Source organism: Neolamprologus multifasciatus, chromosome 2, assembly GCF_963576455.1.
Source record: "Neolamprologus multifasciatus chromosome 2, fNeoMul1.2, whole genome shotgun sequence".
Classification (NCBI taxonomy): Eukaryota; Metazoa; Chordata; class Actinopteri; order Cichliformes; family Cichlidae; genus Neolamprologus; species Neolamprologus multifasciatus.
In genome coordinates, this window is record NC_140440.1 from 25,120,708 (window position 1) to 25,136,986 (window position 16,279).

At 40.2% G+C, this 16,279-nt stretch overlaps 1 protein-coding gene across 2 annotated transcripts; it reads right to left on the bottom strand.

Moving 5' to 3' along the window:
• Nucleotides 1-6,217: 6,217 nt before the first annotated feature.
• On the bottom strand, nucleotides 6,218-13,670 carry rlim (ring finger protein, LIM domain interacting). 2 transcript variants are annotated; one of them, XM_085172623.1, is made up of 4 exons: nucleotides 13,492-13,670; nucleotides 12,220-12,444; nucleotides 9,957-10,061; nucleotides 6,218-9,848 (listed from the first exon to the last, which is right to left on the bottom strand). In XM_085172623.1, exons 2-4 carry the CDS (start codon nucleotides 12,386-12,388, stop codon nucleotides 8,032-8,034), a joined length of 2,091 nt encoding a protein of 696 aa, XP_085028749.1. In that variant the 5' UTR covers nucleotides 12,389-12,444; nucleotides 13,492-13,670; the 3' UTR covers nucleotides 6,218-8,031. The 2 variants fall into 2 exon arrangements, with proteins under 2 accessions (XP_085028749.1, XP_085028759.1); XM_085172633.1 differs by lacking the exon at nucleotides 13,492-13,670 and adding an exon at nucleotides 13,167-13,485.
• Nucleotides 13,671-16,279: the final 2,609 nt, after the last annotated feature.

Below are 16,279 nucleotides of genomic sequence, written 5' to 3' on the forward strand. Positions count from 1 at the left end.
AAGAAAAATAAGAGCCACATATGAGGATATTTGTTTAAAATTTTGATAGAACAGTAGCAGTATAATGTCCTCGGAAGTGGATATCAGGCCCTTGTAGAGCAAAATTGAGTATTTTGGTCTAAATAACCCAAAATGTGACGTCCACATATGTGGACGCCAGGTCCTAGGAGGTTAAATAAGGGATACTTTGAAATATATTCTACTGAAAGGTTGGAAATGTATTTTCTTGAACGCAAATATCTTTTGAAATGTATTTTGGTTTGAAAGAAATATATTTTCAATTTCAAAAATATATTTTTTTGAGCATCACAAATACAAAATATATTTACCATATATTTGAAATATATTTTGGCCAGGAAAAATTTATTTTTTTACCGTATGGGATTGTCATTATTAAGCCTGTTTTTTGTTAGATGTTATAAGTGTGTAGTATGTGTGTATTATAAATGTGTTTTAGGTGCCATAAATGCTAGCTTGGAAGTTGTGGTGGGTTGAGCTAACCCTCTTCCCCACTGTTTGTATTTGGTCGTAGGAGCTGGAGTGGGCAAATTATTTACTTGGAGGCCTTTCTTTCTTTTACCTTTTGTGATCAGGTATGTCGGATTTTGTGTTGTTGTTTTTGTTTTATCTTATGTCAAATATGTTACGTGTAAATCCATACTTTATGTTCAATGTAAAAATAAATGCCGCCCTTTTCTACAATTCCCCTGTGGGAGAGGAGCTGGAGTGGGCAAATTATTTACTTGGAGGCCTTTCTTTCTTTTACCTTTTGTGATCAGAGATCAGACACAACGCAGAATCACACCGGTTACATTAGCAGTTGGATTAACAACTTCATTTTAAAAATCCTGCTGCTATTCAAATTAGCCACACCGTGGGACGTAAGGAACTCTCTGATTGGTTGGTCAGACACAGGCTGTCTGCCAGCCTGGATTTTTCTAGCTCATACCTTCGCCCTGCTAAGAAGCGTGTGTGCTTGTACAAAGGCCGTTCAGCCTCGGGATTTACACTCGGCTCGACACGGATATATAAAGAATGAAGGGACCCTGCAGCGAAACGGAGAGCCCAACCTCTGACTGAGTGCCTGTTTACAAAGTCTGACCACCTGTGAAGGTAACGTGGCTAACGTGGCACCACACGTAGCCCCGTTATTTTAAGGTCATCTTAGCTTGTGAAAGGTTTACGTCGCAGCTGTACGAGCTAGCTACGTGTTTTGTAAGCTGCTGTGCTCTTCACAAATAAAGCTGGAAGCAGCTCAGACTGTTAGAACCAGCACTGAGGCCTGTTACATTTATACAGTGTTAGAGCAACGGCTGCAGCCTACAGCCTTTAAACTAGCGATTAAAATGCTGACAGTAAACTCGTCAGTCCAGATGTTACCACATTACTTTGTGATACTTGTGAGTTGAAACAACTGAGACAGGCTGATTAAAATAACAGCTGTCAGTTCTCTCATTCAGCATATAAAGACTGGAGATCACACTACTGATTTCAGTTCATTTAATATGTGAGTGCACAGATTCATTCTCAACTGGACATAAACGATGATCAAAGGTTGTATATATGATGAAGTCATCAAATCCCAGCCTGTAACACAGTGCGCTGAATCTTAGCTTTGAATGTCCAGTATATTCTAATCAGTGCAATCTAAGCATTCACTGAACCTACAGTATCTACACCTGTGTGGCAAATGTGTGGTAAAGCTACAGATAATGAAATTTAATTATTAATACAATATACATCATGAGAAACGAAAGCTGAAATTGATTCAGTTTAGTACTTTTCTCTGTATGCTCTGTGATTATAAAGGCCTTAAATTCTGTGATATATACTGTTTAAGTTCATAAGCAAGTTCAAACATTTCTGGCCTCTTATCACTTAGATTTCTTAATCTTAAAAGTGAATGCATTTAATGCAGGAACTGCACACCTAGCCATCAGAAGTGTGGCAGCATGAGTACTGTTAAGGTTTGTAGGGTCATTGTTAAAAATTCCACAAGCACCACACCACATTTGTCATATAAAGTTCCGTTTTTACAGTACATTGTTGAAATTATAAACTATATATTCTAGTTATCCACTTGTCAGTAATTTTTGAGTAAATGGATGTCATTGATAAATCAGTGGTGATTCACCTACAAATGTTTTTAACAAACTTTGTTTTTTGTAGAATTAATCAGCAGCTGTGGAGAGATGCATTTGAATATCTTCTGGTTCCACTTTTCCTAACCTGGAAGCTGAGGACGGCTCATTTCTGACAAGGACACACACCTCAGCGCTTATCATGGGTGTTACATCCTCCGTGCAGCAATTCCAGAGAAAACAAGAGAGCAACGACCACTCATTAAGACCAGCCAGAAATCTGTCCCTTTCTGGCAGCTGTGGAAACTTCCAATAAGAAAGTTTGCAATCTTAGAACAATGCTGGATCATGTGTGATGTGTAATCATGAGGATATTACATTTTGACTTAATTCTGCTCAATGTGTTTTGATCGTTGATCCAGTATTTCAGCTTTGTGTTGTGCTGCAGGTTTAAAACCCATTGTCCTCATGAGCACAGCATCTAACAACTCTCCTTAAAAAAGTCGATTGACTTTAACTGGACACAATGGCTTCCAGTGGGAGATACATTCATCACTCATCCGTGACACTGGAGCAGTCACCTGAGTGAGTGATAAAACTATTTTCCATGGAAAATCCAGAGGGACTAAACTTTGTTGTTTCTTTGGGCTCAATTTCAGCTCTAGCAGCATCTCTCAGAAGAAAAATGTTTTCCCAATAATCAGATGAAAAAATTGAACCAGTTGGTATTCTCTGGAGTTTAAGACCAAGACTGAACTCAAACAGTGAATTGACATTAGACTGGAATTCATAAGATGAATAGAAATACTGCTGAAGCTGAATGATTTATTCATAATTTTTTTTTTCTCCAATTCACCAGGTCTGTATAGTTCAGTATGACTGTGGTACATGATACAAAACAATAAATACAGAAGAATAAAAACTTTGAATAACTTTACTCTTCTTAAAAATAACTCAAAACAAATAAAAGTACAAATGTGTACAAGTTAGAGACTTCCTCACTAAGATTTTAATTGTGTGTTAAAGAGAAAGAGATTAGGAGGTAAAGTAGAGGATGCAGAGTCCATCATCACTGAGGCCGTCTCTCCTGCATGAAGTCCAGGTGCTGGTTTTCCAGTGTGTGCGTCTGATGGCCCAAAGCTGACTCAGAGCCATAACACCATCAATGGCTGCAGTATGGAACAGGTGTGGGTGTGTCCTCCATCTCCCAGAGGAGTCCAAACCGTCATCAAACAGCCCTACAGACACAAAAATGTGAAAATATAAACAACCAGACTATCAGCAGTGATTTAAGTACTTTAAGACCTCTGTGAAAATCATTTACAGTATATATCACGGAATTTAAGGCCTTTATAATCACAGAGCATACAGAGAAAAGTACTAAACTGAATCAATTTCAGCTTTCGTTTCTCATGATGTATATTGTATTAATAAAATTTCATTATTTGTAGCTTTACCACACAGGTGTAGATACTGTAGGTTCAGTGAATGCTTAGATTGCACTGATTAGAATATACTGGACATTCAAAGCTAAGATTCAGCGCACTGTGTTACAGGCTGGGATTTGATGAATTCATCATATATACAACCTTTGATCATCGTTTATGTCCAGTTGAGAATGAATCTGTGCACTCACATATTAAATGAACTGAAATCAGTAGTGTGATCTCCAGTCTTTATATGCTGAATGAGAGAACTGACAGCTGTTATTTTAATCGGCCTGTCTCAGTTGTTTTAACTCACAAGTATCACAAAGTAATGTGGTAACATCTGGACTGACGAGTTTACTGTCAGCATTTTAATCGCTAGTTTAAAGGCTGTAGGCTGCAGCCGTTGCTCTAACACTGTATAAATGTAACAGGGCTCAGTGCTGGTTCTAATAGTCTGAGCTGCTTCCAGCTTTATTTGTGAAGAGCACAGCAGCTTACAAAACACGTAGCTAACTCGTACAGCTGCGACGTAAACCTTTCACAAGCTAAGATGACCTTAAAATAACGGGGATACGTGTGGTGATGCTAGCGTTAGCCACGTTAGCACGTTACCTTCACAGGTGGTCAGACTTTGTAAACAGGTACTCAGTCAGAGGTTGGGCTCTCCGTTTCGCTGCAGGGTCCCTTCATTCTTTATATATCCGTGTCGAGCCGAGTGTAAATCATGAGGCTGAACGGCCTTTGTACAAGCACACACGCTTCTTAGCAGGGCGAAGGTATGAGCTAGAAAAATCCAGGCTGGCAGACAGCCTGTGTCTGACCAACCAATCAGAGAGTTCCTTACGTCCCACGGTGTGGCTAATTTGAATAGCAGCAGGATTTTTAAAATGAAGTTGTTAATCCAACTGCTAATCCAAATGCTAATCCACATGTTAATCCCTGAGCGAAAAGGAAAGGGAAATGGATTTTGAAATGCAGTTTATTAAAGTGCAATTCGAAAAAGGTTTTTGAAATGCCGTTTATTAAAGTGCAATTCGAAAAAGGTTTTTGAAATGAAGTTTATTAAAGTGCAATTCGAAAAAGGTTTTTGAAATGAAGACTTAAAAAGCATTTTAAAAATCAGTTTATTAAATTGGAATTCAAAAATGAATTTACAAATGCAGATTTTATTCTACAATTCATTAATTAAGCACAGGATTTTTTATTTCGATGCGCATGGCTCTTGTGGTCCTCTCTACATAAACAAGGACCAGTTTTTTGTCTGTCGGCTGGGATTCTGAGGGGTAATAACAACACTAATCGTTTGACAGGTACACCTGTGCAGGTACGGCTGCCCTGCCGTAAAGTGTAATCATGCGTTTAATGTAAATAATAGTCTGAGTTTTGTTATTGTTATTGAGGTCATATTGATGTACTGCTTTCCTCTATTTAAATAAGGACAGTGCTCAGGGTAAACTACTAAGTACACTAAGCCCATCATTTAATGCACACATTACAATGCTCACACTATTCCACCTTTATAACATTTGCAGTATTGAATTTTAAACAAAGGGGTCAGTTTTTTGGTTTGTGATATAGAGGCTGCTGACAGGCAGGCTCATGATCCATCTACTTGTTCTGATCACAGGGTGCTTTAAGGATCTGCTCAGAGGCCTGTTAATAAATGACTGGCAAAGTACAAATAAAGTGCACTTTCTGGCCATTTCATTATGTACACCTGTTCAAGCGCTTGTTAATGCAAATATCTAATCAGGCAATCACATGGCAGCTTTGCAGTGCAGTTAGGCGTATGGATATGGTCAAGATCACATGCTGAAGTTCAAGCCAAGCATCATAATCAGGAAGAAAGGTGTATAAGTGACTTGGAAAGTTGCATTGCTCTTTATACCAGATGGGCTAATCTGAGTGTTTCTGATAATGGTCTGAAAAAGAGAAAATGTCCAGTGAGTCACAGTTTTCTGGGTGAAAAATACATAGTTAATGTCAGAGGTCAGAGGAGAATGGCTAGGCTGCTTTAAACTGATAAAGCCAATAGGAAGAGAATGAGGAAACTGAGGCTATAAGTCACACAACCTCACCAAAATTGGACAATAGATTTCAAAAATGTTTCCTGGACTGATAAGTCTTGATTTCTCCTATGATAGTCAAATAGTAGGATGAGAATATGGCATAAATGCCATCAAAGCATGAATCAACAGTTCAGGCTGCTGCTGTAATGGTGTGGGGAATATTTTCTTAACACACTTAGAACCCCTCAGTGCCAACTGAACATTGTTTCACTTGACCGTGTCCGTCCCTTTATGACCAAGATGTACCAATCTTCCGAGGACTGCTTCCAGCAGGGTAAGTACCGTGTCACAAAGCTCAGATCATCATAAACTGTTCGCTTTACTCAGATGGCATCCGCAGTCACTAGATCATGATCTAACAGAGCATTTTTTTGGATGTGGTGGAATGGGAGATTTGCATCATGGATGTGCAGCAGCTGAGTCTCGCTGTCATGTCAATGACATGTCAAAATCTCTTGAGAGATGTTTCTAGCACCTTATTGAATCTGTGCCATGAAGATGTAAGGCAGTTCTGGAGTCAAATTGGGGTGGGGGTCTATCAAGGTGTAACTAGTGAAGTGGCCAGTGACTACAGCTGTGGATGTGTTCATTTGATCAGACAGCCCAGTAAGTGTAGAGAATGCATACTGGCAAAGCATTTCATAGCATAACAACTTGTTTAATTCAGCGGTTAGTTTTCATTTAACACCCAGTTAACATACTGCACTGGGTGGATCACAGAACAAGGCCAAAACTAAAGCATGGCCTATGAGGGAACATACATTGTTTACATGTTAATGGTATTCAACATCATCTTGCATTCAAACCTTTATGCTCCACACAGGGAAGTAATAGTTGTGGCTAAGACATCAAACAATAAAATAAGAAATGTGACAGGATGGCTTTAAGAGTGTTGCTTTTTTTTTCCCTTTAGCCAGTGTCCCTGTTCATCAACAGTGCTATTAAAACCTACAGAACTTCTAAATAAAATAAATTCAACACATAATGGGTAATAAGTCTTCATTTCCTTACTTTTACAATTGCATGTATTGCACACAGATATGGAGCATTTGCTCGTGAGGCAGGAGGAGGGCACAGTGGTCAAGAAACTTGACTTTCCTATGAAGCAAAGCCCAATGAACAATAATGGAAACTTTCCCACCCCAGACTTGGTATACATCAAACCTTTGGGGTAATAACTTAAGCTGCAACTTAAACATGAAGGTGGACTGACAGGTAAAGAGATCTGTTGTGGCTTGAGCTGAGGCGGCAAGTCTGGATTGCCATTTTATTCAATCTGTGATTATTTCACTCTGCCAAGACCACAACTTATTTCCTATTTAATTAATCCAATTGTTAGTAGAAAAAAAAAAAGAATCGAGAAGAACAATAACACACAAAACAACTGTGACATCATTTAGTATTAAAAGTAAATGTCCTTTTGCATCTGTGTCATGCCTGCTAATATTTTAGAGGTGGGGAACTCACAACTTGATACTGACAAAGCCTCCATTACCCATATTGAAAAAGCTTTCATTTTCTCATACGATTACGTCTGGCATTACAATAATCAAGAAAGTAACAATACAATATTAATCCAAAACAGACTTTTCCTTTGAAAAAAAACAAACAAACAAATAAAAAACCTAAAAAGTTCAACATTCTGGGGGGGGGGGGGGGGGGGGGGGAGATTTCCTCTGCGAGTTTATGGTATATCCCACTCAAAAAAAAAAAAGTTTGTTTATTTAGGGTGAACAAGAATGGAGAGCACAAGTCACACTGTAAATTGCAAAACACTTTGTCCTCCATCCTTTGGACATCACAATCTGTAAATAATTCTGCTGTATACATTGTTAGCACCTAAACATTTAAAATCAAATTCAGAGAGTAATTGCAGACCATCATGACCCAGATCTTCAAATGAGTTCATTTACAATCCGAAACCAATTCAGTGATACAATGTATGATTCAAAATTATTTTACAAGCTTATTTACAGCTAATACTTTGAACTGGTGTAACTAGCAACTGTACCTACACCCAGCTAATGTTATACAAGGGGCAATTCGGGAGTTGAGAGAACAGAACCGATTTGAAGTGCCTGAACTACCTGCAAGTGTGCAGCATTTATAATCAGAGGATTTATTTTTATGAGATATCAGTCTACTTGTGCGCATGGCTTGATGCAACGCAACACTGCACAGCCACTACGGGTTGATAGACAGCATGCATCGCTTGTGCCCCACTTTGGACTGCAATAATAATAAATGTCTAACTAAAAACTAAATATTCTCCATCGTCACTGTAAGGAGCACCCCAAATAAAACCTGTTGTCTGCGATACGATCAAACTCACAAATAGTATGAAGGAAATACATTTCAACAGCGGAAACACGTTTTCTCACAGCCTCTTACAGACTTGGGAGATATTGGATTACTTCGGCTGAGACAAAAGGCCTTCAGTCTGTCAAAGCGTTACACCACACTCTCTCTGTTGGCTGACACTAGGACAGCCCTGCGGCAAATGGGGCATGTGGAGTTTTCGGAGAGCCAGCGGTCTATGCAGTGCACATGGTACTCGTGAGAGCAGGGAAGCTTACGTAGCTTGTTCCCTTCTGCATACTCTGTTATGCACACGCTGCAAGTCTTCAAGGCATCACTCTCTCCAAAGTTGCGCATGGAGAGGTTGTCAATCTGTTCTTTGGTCAGCCCCTGGGGCTGGTCTTCATCATCATCATTTAGTAGGAAGAAGTGAGCAAGTCGCAGGAAGGGCAGGGAGCTGGGCTCCTCCAGGCCGATAGGTGGTCTTGGTCGAACCCTGCCACCAGTGGGAGGCGGACCAGTGGCAAGGCCTTCATCCATATCGGTTTCAACCGTCCTTCCTCTGCCTCCAGCAGCAACCGGTTGCTCGTCAACATCAGCAGCAGGAGCATCGGCAGGTGTAGCATCTGGATTATGGAGGGCTTCTATTTCTGCAGGAGCATTGGCTCCACGGTTTGAATCTGAAGAGTCAGAGTCCGAGTCCATGAGGTAGCCAAGCTCACCAAACCCAGTCATGATCTGCCGTATCATAGACTGGAGAGCCAATGAAGTTGCCTCTCCCAAACCTGCATCGGAGATTCTTCGGATGGGGATGCGAATAGTGCTGACGTAGGTCCTCACACCAGCACGCTCAGAGCGCGAGAAAGTCCTACGAAATCCACCACGTTCACTCTCATACATAAATGTGTTGTTTGAGTTCTGGGAGCGCGAGCGAGTACGACTGGCAATGCTGTCTCTTTGCCGATATTCACCTGGACGCACACGGCGCACCTGAAGATCAAGCATAATAGTAGGGGGGCGACGCCCTGCTGCGCCCCCTTCACCCCCAGAGGCTTCTACCTCCTGAGAGGCAACATTGTGGGCCTCTGGAATGGATTCTGCAATTGCCCTAGACTGCTGAGCATCTCCATCAGTGTGGCTTGGTCTTGAAAGAACATGCTGTCGAGTCCGTGAGCTACCCTCCACTTGAGGTACAGGGGGAGCACTGCTGGAAGAACTGGCACTTTGAGAGATGTAAGAATGCCGTGGATTAGGGAGTCCATCAAGTTGATCCAAGTTGAGAGGGGAGCGGCTCCTGGCTAAACGGGCCCGAGTCCTGCGTGGTTCTGGACTTCGGCTGCGGGGTCTCCTTTGCCCTCTGCGTGGAGAAGAACAGAGTGGTGGCTGCACTGGCAGGGGAGAAGGTGAGGTGGGAGATTCACTTACAAGCTCTTGTGAAACAACCTCTTCTAGTTCAGGCTCTGGTTCCACTATGACCGCCAACTCATCTACAACTGGTTCTTCTACCACTTCTGTCTCCATGGGAACTGGTGGTTCGGCATTTGCCACTATTTCTTGACCCTCTGGAGCTTGTTCTGGAGACTGTTCTGGAGACTGTTCTGGAGACTGTTCTGAAGACTGTTCTGGCAATTCTTCTGGAGGTTGCTCTGACCTTTCTTCTGGCGATTGCTCTGACGATTCTTCTGGCGATTGCGATTCTTCTGGAGGTTGCTCTGATGATTCTTCTGGAGGTTGCTCTGTAGATTCCTGCTCTCCCTCAATAGCTGCCTGTTGCTCAGCCAGATTGCGGTTCACACTGATTTCTAGACTGAAGCGAAAATCGCCACTGTTCGGGTTGGTCTGGCTCACAGCCCGCCATGACTGATTCCCACGATGACCAGTTCTAGTTGTGTTGCCTGTGCGCCTCACAGTGTTCAGCCAGTCAAGCAGACTATCACCACTGGCAGGATCCTCTGAGCTTTCCGGTTGTTCTGAAAATGAGCAGAATTAGCAAGTGAGAAATTATATTCTGACATAAAAGCACAGTCAAAGAATGAGGGGAAAAAAAAAAACAATATATAGAGAAATATCAAACGTACCAACTGGATCTTCTACACTTTCAGTACCAGCGGTGTTATTCTGTTGCTCAGGACCATCTTTGATTTGCTGAAGTCTATTGAATAACTCATCTTGTGTTACCTCGCCTGGAAGAAACATCACAAAATAACATTCTGTTATTAACAAAGAAAAAATAAATAAATCAATCATCGGCAGTCCATCTGCTCGTTAAGGGTTAAGTTCACTTCCTCTTCTCAAGCAGCTGGTAGAAAGTGCCAACTTAACTCCCTACAATAAAAACAAATATTGGATTTAATGCAAGGAAAGAGGGGAAAGCTGACAGAAGAACAAGCTACATAGAACTACATATCTTTCAGCTAGCAACCTAAAATAAATACATTAAAAATATTATTATTAATAATAATAATCAGTACATATATTTTGATTGTTCATTTTTCTTTGATCACAGCAACAGGACAATACTCAAAACCTCTAGACTTACCAGGGCACGACACTCTCCAGTCATAGCCCTCTCTTTGTAGGGTGCTCCACTACACGCTCCAAACTTACTTTCCCACTCCCACTCTCCTGGGACAGAAATGGTTTGGACGTCTTCAATAGTCCATAGGAGGTGAAATTTCAAGGATAGCGGCAAATCCAAAACTAGCTGTAGGTACTTAAGCTTAACATTTACTTTAACTTCTACTGACAAGTAGGAGCTATGTAAAGATGGAAGGACAGAGATTAGACCAACAGGTCATAAATTTTTATATCAATAAAACTGGCAGAAGACAGCTAAAATAAGATGAACCAAAAGAGGGGCTTTCGAAAAGGACCATCTTTTTCTCTCATGACAAAGTAGGAGAAAATTACTCAGTGACAGGACAACTGAAAATAGAAACTACACATAATATGTATGATGCGGAAAACCATATTGACAGCATATAGTTTAGTGCAGGAAATTCCATTACATCAGATTTTATTTTCAAAACATAATTTGGGGCATCAGACTATTTCACATAGTTTGGTAAAGGCAATAAAATATAGCTAGAAAGTTGTACACTTTAAACTGTGTGGTTGATGAATAGCGTTTTATAAGAAATGCCTGTTGACAGTTCGTGTTTTAGTTAACTAATGCTGGGCTTACACTGTGCGATTTTTGGCCCATTTTGAGCCGATTTTTGAGTCGTGTGACCGTTTTGGCGATCGGCCCGATTTTGGCCTTCGTCGTGCATCGTGTAGTATACGTGGGGTAACGAGAAGCGATTAACACCTCACGACCAGCTCCTGATCATCAATCGCTTGGTCGCAACCGAGGCTGTCACCGCAGCTTCTCACACTGCGCACGCGCAAACACAAATGTCAGCGAAAAAGATGGCGCAGCACAGCAGTGCAACGTGTGATCTGGACACAAGCGATGGAGGCACAACTTGTAGAACTATGGCAAGCTCATCCGAGCCTTTTTGATGTGGCCCTTACAAAATTATCACAACCACAACAACCGTGAAAATATTTGGATTTACACTGCTGCTCAATCACAGCTGCCTGATCAGTGTTTTTCATTAGCAATTTAGCAAAGTTGATGGTGGTGTGCATGTCTGTGTGAGTGAAAGAGAGAGGGAGAGCGAGCGGCAGAATTTCTGTTTTAACCTTCAATTTTATGGACGCACTGTTTGAGCACTCAGGCTGATCAGAGCATCGGGCCGTATAGTGTGAGACCCTGCATCGTGACCTACGAACTTCTAACCCCTGCGAGTCAATCGTGCAGTTTGAGCAGAAGCTGAATAATGAGACTAAAAAAATAAAAAATTTAAATTTAAATTTTTTTCTTTTTAAAAATCGCACAGTGTAAGCCCAGCATTAGAGGTAAAGCTACTGTTACCCCCCCCCCCCCCCAAAAAAAAACCCCAAAACAAAACACATTCCAACTACAATTACTACAAAAGATTGTTCAAAGATAAACTAACTCTACTTTCCACAAACGGCCAAGAGATTTATCCACCAAGAAATCTGGGTTTGAAAACAAAAAACAAAAAGAAAGCCTGTATGTGAAAAATACTGCACTGTCAGTGTGATTTTCAATGCTTACTGCTCAATCAAGGTGCCTTGTGTGTGAAATTATTTAACTTTCTTCATATCAATAGCGTATTCCTGCCTTCCTCCCAGTTAAACAGCTGAAAACTTTTAAAGAGAGGTGCGAGTTCAGCAGAGAACATAGAAAGGGAGAGCAGAAAAGAAAATGATTTATACAGGTAAAGATTACTTTAACAAGACTAAAGAATAGACAGGTTAAAGATTTACTACCTGGAGTGCCCAAAAGGTTGTTGTCTCTCATGAGACGGTAGTCTTCATCACTGAGATTGTTGACAAACTGGTAAAAGGCCTCCTCCCTGTCCAGGCGGTCCAGCTGCCTTCTGCGCTGTGACTCTGGCAGGTCACTGCCATTCTGTTCCACGCTGTCAGACCCCTCCATTGGTTCAGAAGGGAGGGCGGACTAGAGATGATCCAATATTCAGCAAGATCGAGTTGCTTCCGGAAAAAAGTAAACAAAGGATTAGGTGTTGATCTAAAAGACATGAGCATGCCCTCCTGCAACTGGGATTCATTACCAACCACTCATGAAATGTATTATTTGATACATCAAGTATTTTCACAAAGTATAGCAGTTATTGTAGTGATGACAGTTAAGAAGAGAGGCAACTGGGCATCAAAATTAGGCATAACCAGGCACCACGCAGCATCAAATAAGAATAACGACACATTAGCAAATGTTAGCACCGGTAACGTCTTCAAAGCATAACATGGAGCCACACTTGTAAGTTGAGCCCATATCGAAACGCAAAATACGATTTCCTCGAAAATGTCACATGTATTTTAAAGTCGTATAAATAACTCAAATAATATAATGATCTATGTGACTGTAAGTCGTACGATGAAGCCGTATGTTGCTCAAAGTCAAAGTCGAGATAAAAACAAAATGGCATCATCTAGCTTAGCTTACGCTGGCTAACGACCAATTAGCATGCTACATAGGTGCTAACGCCGGCTACTTCCATCATTTTCAACCATGAAAGAGGACCCATCGTGTGTCTAGTGACCTGTAAATCAAACAACAAGTAACTCGCTGTGTAGTGACTGCAACATCATCCAAACAAGATCATTCAATGACAAAGCAATCCGGGTTATGCTGCGCTAACACTAGTTAGCTTCCACGTCAACTAGCCGAGTTAGAAGCGTTACAAACGTCTTACCCAACATTAGCTTTTAACTTTGTGCTAGTGCTCGCTTTTACATCAGCCCCATGTGAATATATGAGGCAAAACAAAGCTGAAGCTGGAATCGTCTTTTGAACTTGATATTATTCTTGTTTACCGTTACTGGACATTGACTATAAACATCACGGTTTCATTAAAAATACATTGAACTACCATCAGTATCACCGCAAGCTAACGACGTCAACCAGTGACGTTAATAGCCATAACCTAACCAAAGCGATCCAGCTAAAATTAGCTAGCTAAAGAGAGTAAAGTTAATTAGAACGGATACACCATCTGTCACCAAACCACTAATAATTACCTGCTTGGCGATGTTAACGGCAGCGTTATCGTACAACCCAGCTGCCCTTTTAATATTCTCCCAGAAACGATACACTGTTTAGCTAAGTGCGACTGCCAGATTCCATTTTCTTTCTTGTAGGAAGCCTAAAATGATTTTCCGGAAACGGACGAAACATTTAGGTTTTACCCCGAGTGATTCCTTACAGGCACTTGCAAATGTCTCGCGTTTAGGCGTAGCGATGGAGGTCGGGTGAGACAGGCGTAGCGTTCCTGAGAGACTGAAATCAGGGCGCTAAATATTTTTTGGGTAAAAACAAAAAAGACGAACAAGGATGTTTGTTGACGAGGGGCCTCCGCTGGTGAGCTGTAGCGTCGCTGTGCGGTCGCTAATGCAAAATACTAGGTAGAGTTTTGAATTTTTTAATGGCCAGCATAATACAGCTGTTTTTTTTAGGAAAGTTAGAAATTAATACATTAAAACAATGAAAAAAATAATAATTCTCAAATGAGATTTAGCTCTTTGGCGGACAAAAGAAATATCTTATTTGAGAATTTATGAAACATTTCATACAGTTTCATACAGTATAGTTCGTATTGTTTACATCTTTTACAATTATACGCCCTGTGAATGTTGTACATAAAACAAGATAGAATGCATTTAATGTAATAATAATGTGGGGACTGAATGATGCAAGTTTATAGTTCAAAATTTCAACTGCTGTAACCAAAGACATAAATGCATAAAGTCTTTTGGGATAAATAAAGTATTTTTCATCTCATAGTCTCATCAGCTGAAAGATTTACTCTACCTACCTTTTGCCCGGAAACCGTCATTTTATCAAACCAGTTAGTTATTATCTTGTAGGGTGACTTCATTATGCCATTATGTTGATGTGGCCTACCAGTTAAGACACCACAAAACTACAGTTTGATTCTTTGCTTTAAGTAATAGCCATGTCTTCATTTGTTGTGTCTTTGAAGCTGTGTTTTGTAATAAATGAAATAAAGCTTTTGTAGTACCACTTCAAATGGCTTCCGACTACAAACAAAAAATGGGTCTAAAAGACAGTCAAAGCATTTAAAGTCCTGAAACAACCCAAGTGAGGAAGTGAGGAAGAAACACCAGAGACTTATTTCAGTCCCTGTATATATTTTTAAGGCCAGGAGGGAGCATTATTGCTACAGCATACCAGAAGAAACCCAGTGATGATTGTTTGGTAGTAGTGCTTACAGGTAATTTGTAAACCAGAGTGGGGAAAAATTGCTCACAAACTAACAAGACACAAATTTGTGAAAATTACCTGGAAATACCATCAAGAAAACCCACTGGGCAGCTATTGAAAGCCTCTGAAATGGCTTCAGCTTCATTGTTCTAACACAGAGAATGGATTACCCAGCAGAAGTACTGTGTCATTTTTAATGAACTCCGCACATCAGATTAGCCCGTAAAGCTTTCTACTAAAAGAACTCCCTTTGTTTTACAGCAAATCTGCCAAAATGTATAACAATGTGTTGCGTAATTATTTTGTTTTTTTGGTTCCCATGATTGCACTCAATAAACCTGAACTATGAAAACATGTCAATCCCTTTAAAATGTTGCTTTATAGCTCTATAATTTTCTTTTTTTAAAGATAAAAACAGTTGTCCTAATGACAAAGCTGGCTTATGGCTGTCTATGCAGCATAAGCACATACTGACAAAACAACTAGCATCTCATTTAATAACCACAGGTGTACCTGATCCATTGCATTAGACATTCCATCTTATAATTTGCTCGCTCCCTTATCTGCTACGGGTGACTAAAGAACAAAAACAATGCTAATACCAGCTGACAATTTTGGAGGCATACATCACAGGATCTGTTTATAGTCTCAGACTGTATCTCCAGCTCCAATTAAGCATGCCAGAATGAGTTGCAGTGTGGACCACAGCAGCCCAGCTCAGAGTTATGGATGAGCAGTCACTCTAGCAATGCCTGACCCTGAGTGCTAATTAGATATGACATTAAAATAACATGAGCCAAAGCCAGACTTGTGCAGAAATTAAAACGACTTTCGTCTAAGAATCGTCCAATATAACAACCAGGGAAAGACTAATTGGAATTATTAAGGTTGTTTTTACACTTACACGTTTTGTGGCATGAACAAACTGAATAGAATTGATCACATTTATCCACATTACTGTTATTTTAGTAGTATCACAGAGAAAGGTGGAATATTTACTTAGAAGAAATGCTACGTGGCCTTTACTCTTGACATCTTCATGTAGTGTCTGCAATATTAGTTTTATTTTCCACAATACTCCACATTACAACCTTTACTAATTGTGTTTTGAATGGAGTGAAGCTGTTTGCAGATATGTTGGTAGAGTGAATATTTGTAAATGTACTCCAGCGTGATAGTAGTTCCTGGTTAAAGCAATGGATGGGTACTATATTCAAATCAGCTTTAAATAAGCTACTAGAGTGAAGCTAAGCTAGTAGAAGCCAGGAGAGAAGCTATTAGAGATTTGTAAATTTACTCCAATGTGATGTAGTTCCTTTTGAAAGCAATGGGTGGGTGGTAAAAAAACAAAACAAAAGACAGCCCAACTCTCAAAAAAATACTGTTTTAAGTTATACATTTAAATTTTATTTAAATTAAAAGCTAGTAGAGTGAAGATAATCTAAAGATGCTGTTAGAAGCTAACAGCAGAATCGAGATTTGTACGACTACTACTTTATTACTCTAATGTGATGTAGTTCCTGGTTAAAGCGATGGGTGGGTGGTAAAAAAAAAAAAACCCAACCCAACTGTCTTTAGAAAGCA